This window comes from Triticum dicoccoides, chromosome 1B (assembly GCF_002162155.2).
Source record: "Triticum dicoccoides isolate Atlit2015 ecotype Zavitan chromosome 1B, WEW_v2.0, whole genome shotgun sequence".
In the NCBI taxonomy this organism is placed as follows: Eukaryota; Viridiplantae; Streptophyta; class Magnoliopsida; order Poales; family Poaceae; genus Triticum; species Triticum dicoccoides.
Window position 1 is genome coordinate 520,032,971 of NC_041381.1, and position 3,886 is coordinate 520,036,856.

The window sequence follows — 3,886 nt, forward strand, 5'->3', positions numbered from 1 at the left end:
CGAAGAAAAGATTCCGGCGCACCCCTACCTGGCGCGCCAAATGTCGGATATCGGGTTTTGGAAAAATCCTTAAGGTTCGAACTCTGGGGTGCGCGCGGAGATCTTCTCCCTACCAATCCACGCCCACTACTTCGCCACGATTCTAAGCTAACAAGATGAACGGCACAAGGGACACGAGATTTATACTGGTTCAAGCCACCATTATGGTGTAATACCCTACTCCAGTGTGTGGTGTGTGGATTGCCTTTTGGGATGATGAGGAACAGTACAAGGGGAAGAACAGCCTCGCGAGGAGAGGTGTTCTTGTGCTGGTGTCGTTGGTTCTGGTCTGAATGGCTCCCCCTCTATGGTCGTGGCTAGTCCTATTTATAGAGGCCTTGGTTCTCTTTCCAAATATTGAGCGGGAAGGGATTCCACAATGGCGGGATTTGAAGGCGGACAGCTAGTACAAGCTATCCTGACTAAAGGTGGTCTTCGACTGCCAAAGGCACTGGCGATGACGCCACCTTGGGCTCCTCGGTGACCTTCGTCTTGTCGTCATGCTGGTCTTGGTCTTGTTGCACCAATATAGAAACCTTTGCTTGATGCCTCGGTACCCCGCGCCTGCGCTTGCCTCCTTTGCACCAAAGAGGAAACAAGGACACTGCGCCGCCCGGCGCCCGCCTGGTCTTGCGTCATGCGCACCTCGCGAGGTACTCATCGCCTTGATCTCTCAGCCTCCTCGTGAGCCTGCTTGGTGAGGCCGCCCCTGGGGAGGCCTTGCATCGTCCGCCCCGCGAGGCTTGGCCCCTCGCGAGGGTCTTGAACTTGGGTTGATGAAGACGGGCCGTACTGGGCCACTGATGAGCCACGCCGCAGGCCGCAGGCAGGTAAGTTTGGATACCCCCATATCCAGGACGCCGACAACCACCACCGATCTTTGTCGCAGCGCAGCGAGCAGGCCGCACCGGCCAGATCAGATCTAACTGGAGGCCAAACCACGCATGCAGCCGACCCGTCCATCAGGCCCTCCACGCCGCCGACACCGATCCAATGTCAATGGCATGCCGCGCCCGAAGCAGGCTGGTCATCGCGCCGCCAAGACCCGAATGGCCGGGCCTCCTCACTCCAAGGGGGCCCGCACCACCCCCATGTCGCGTAAGAGAGGGAGACCCCCGCCACCGTCGTCGGCCCTCGCGCTTAGCCCAGCGGCCTCCCATGTTGGTGACGGAGGGAGGAGAGGAATGAGGTGATGCCCTTGACGGCGAGGGTTACGGAACCACCCGAGTCGCTCGAGCTCCGGCGACGCTGGGGTCGGGATGGGATGGAGAGAGGATGATGAGAGGGTTTCGAATCCAATCTCTATCGTGGAGGAGGTGGCGGGATGATGGAGATCGACGGCAGCGGCGGAGTTCCCTCGTGAGGAGAGGTAGGATCATTGTGCCATGATGCCTTCCTTTGGCTAGGTACTTTAAACAGGTAAGACCGAATAGTAAAATCAGCTACAATATTCTTAATTGTGATGTCACTAGAGTAGTTCTCATTGCATAAGACCATGACATTACGGGCATCTCAGATTTTTCATGGAGGTAGCCTTAAACACACCGTCGACGCTTTTGGGATGTCTTATGACCCTATCGCCGACACCATTGGTGGTAGGGTTTAAAGGCGTTGACGGTAGACTTCTGCCACATCAGTGGTTAGCGGTCACAGACGTAAAATGGACATAGGGCTGCCGTCGTTGACCATGATGATAGCCATTAATCCTACCACCGCCACTTGACGGTAGGCACGAAGGTCAGTTCATGCAAAAGTTTCGAAACAAGATCAAATCATGCTTAACTTCGTTAATAAAATGATAACAGTGTTTCCACAAGAAAAGGAGAAAAATACAGTGGTTTTGGCCCTCTTCGGCACGACTTGAGCGCCAGTAGCACCGCTACATATCCTATCTAGCTGGCCACTCCTGGATATACAGAGTAGCCAACCAGTCCATGATATTTCTTGATATCTTGCAACCATACAAATCCATTACGTATCTGCTGCGCAACATGTGTTACATACATGCATCATGTGACATGTCCAGTGACCACATCGATCACAGGTGGCCATGTCACATCTTATGCGCTGGTACTCCAGATGCGGTGCACTGCATCAAGGTGAAGGTGCATGGGACACGAACTGCAGGAACTCGTCGTCGCAGAGGAGGCGGCCCATGGTGTCCGGGGCGAGGCACACCTCCACGTCCACGCTGCCGTCCCCCGCCTGGCCCGGGAACGCCGACATCTTGCCGTCGAACTTGTTCGCCCGGCCGCTCCGCACGGCGAGCGCTCTGCCCCAGCCGAAGTCGTTGCCGTCGTACATCGGGAACCGCGGCGAGCTGCCCATGGTGAGCGCCGCGCCGTCGGGGTTCCCCAGCGGGAAGCACCGGGGCGCCGCCTCCCAGTCCGCCGCGGCCTGCCGGATGGCGCCGTCCTCGTGCGCCACTACGGTCGTGTGCAGCTTGGCCGCCGCCCACCCGAGGTCGTGGGAAGCCAGCTCGGACACCGTCGCCGTCGTCGCCACGCTCTGGATGGCGTTGCCGAAGTAGACCGGGGAGATCTTCGGGCGCAGGCGGTGACGGCAGTTCACCGCCATGCGGAACGTTGTCGTCGCGTCGGCGGCCAGCTGCAGCCGCGCTCGCGTCACGGCCCTCCACATGTGCGCGCACATCGACTGGAAGGAGGAGATCTCCCCGCAACCTCCCTGGACCTTGAGATCATGCACGAGCTTGCCGTTAACCTCGTCATCTTCGTTGGTTTTTCTGCAGCGGTTGGCCGCCGCCTTCAGGCCGCGAATTGACGCGGCGCTGAAGTGGATGACTCGCTCACGGAGGGGCGCCGATGCGTCGAACGTCACTGCGGGGCCGTCGCGCCCGGAGAAGCGGAGGACGGCCGTGGAGCCGCCAAAGAAGTTGCGGCTGAAGTCCGGCGGCTGGACTGGCTCGCCGCGGCACAGCCCAGCCCACGTGTTGAAGAAGTGCCAGAATGAGGTGCCGTCCACGACAGCGTGGTTGGCGACGAGGCCGACAAAGACAGCGCCGTCGCCGAGCACCGTGACCTGAAACGACGTGAGCGGGCGGCGGTGGCCTTCGTAGCTGACGGTGCGGTCCATCGGAAACAGATCTTTCGTCAGCCTGGTGGGCACGTCGGCGTCGCGCACGAGGAACTCGGCGAGCGACAGAGCGGGCGCCACCGCATGGTAGAACTCGACGGCACCGTCGTCGCACCGGATGACGATGCGGTCGTCGGGGAGCGTGACGAGCCGTCCCGCGAGCGCCGGGAAGACGCCGAGCGCGCGGGACAGCGACAGCGCGAGCGACGACACGAGGCGGGCGTTCGGCATGCCCGCGGGCGGGAAGAAGAGCCCCTTCTGAATGTAGTGGCACGACAGCATAGGCATGTCGGAGACGGACAGCTTGAGGTCTCCAACCGGCGAGGCGCCCTCCGGCAGAACCAGCTGCTTGGAGACGACGGTGATGATCGGCGCTGGCGCGCTCGCGCAAACCATTTGGTTTAGCACGGCCATGGACGCAGGTGCCGGTGCAGCCTCCACCACGACGTCGGCGGAGATCGGCGGAGCCATACTGTGTGTAGTGGCTGCTGCGCGCGCTCTCAGTGATGGCGTCACACAAGATGGCGTTGGGCATCGCTCGGTGGTCGACACGTTATATAGGCATGGAGATGGGTCTTTTTTTTTTGAGGGGAGCATGGAGATGGGTCTGGGTTCATGCATCTCGCCTTCTCCTGTTCATCTTTGTACTACATTGTTGCGAGGTGGGCCGTGGGCTGTGGTTCCCAGGTACACTTGAGTGGATGTGCTGATAAGAAGTCGTCCTTCCTGGCCAGAGAAAGCAGAGAACCATAGA

The 3,886-nt window shown here is 59.8% G+C and overlaps 1 protein-coding gene across 1 annotated transcript; it reads right to left on the minus strand.

Annotated features, from left to right (window-relative positions):
• Positions 1-1,803: 1,803 nt before the first annotated feature.
• On the minus strand, positions 1,804-3,723 carry LOC119346296 (uncharacterized acetyltransferase At3g50280-like). The gene has a single exon (XM_037615829.1). The coding sequence runs from the start codon at positions 3,601-3,603 to the stop codon at positions 2,134-2,136; it is 1,470 nt and encodes a 489-aa protein (XP_037471726.1). The 5' UTR covers positions 3,604-3,723; the 3' UTR covers positions 1,804-2,133.
• Between the last annotated feature and the right edge of the window lie 163 nt (positions 3,724-3,886).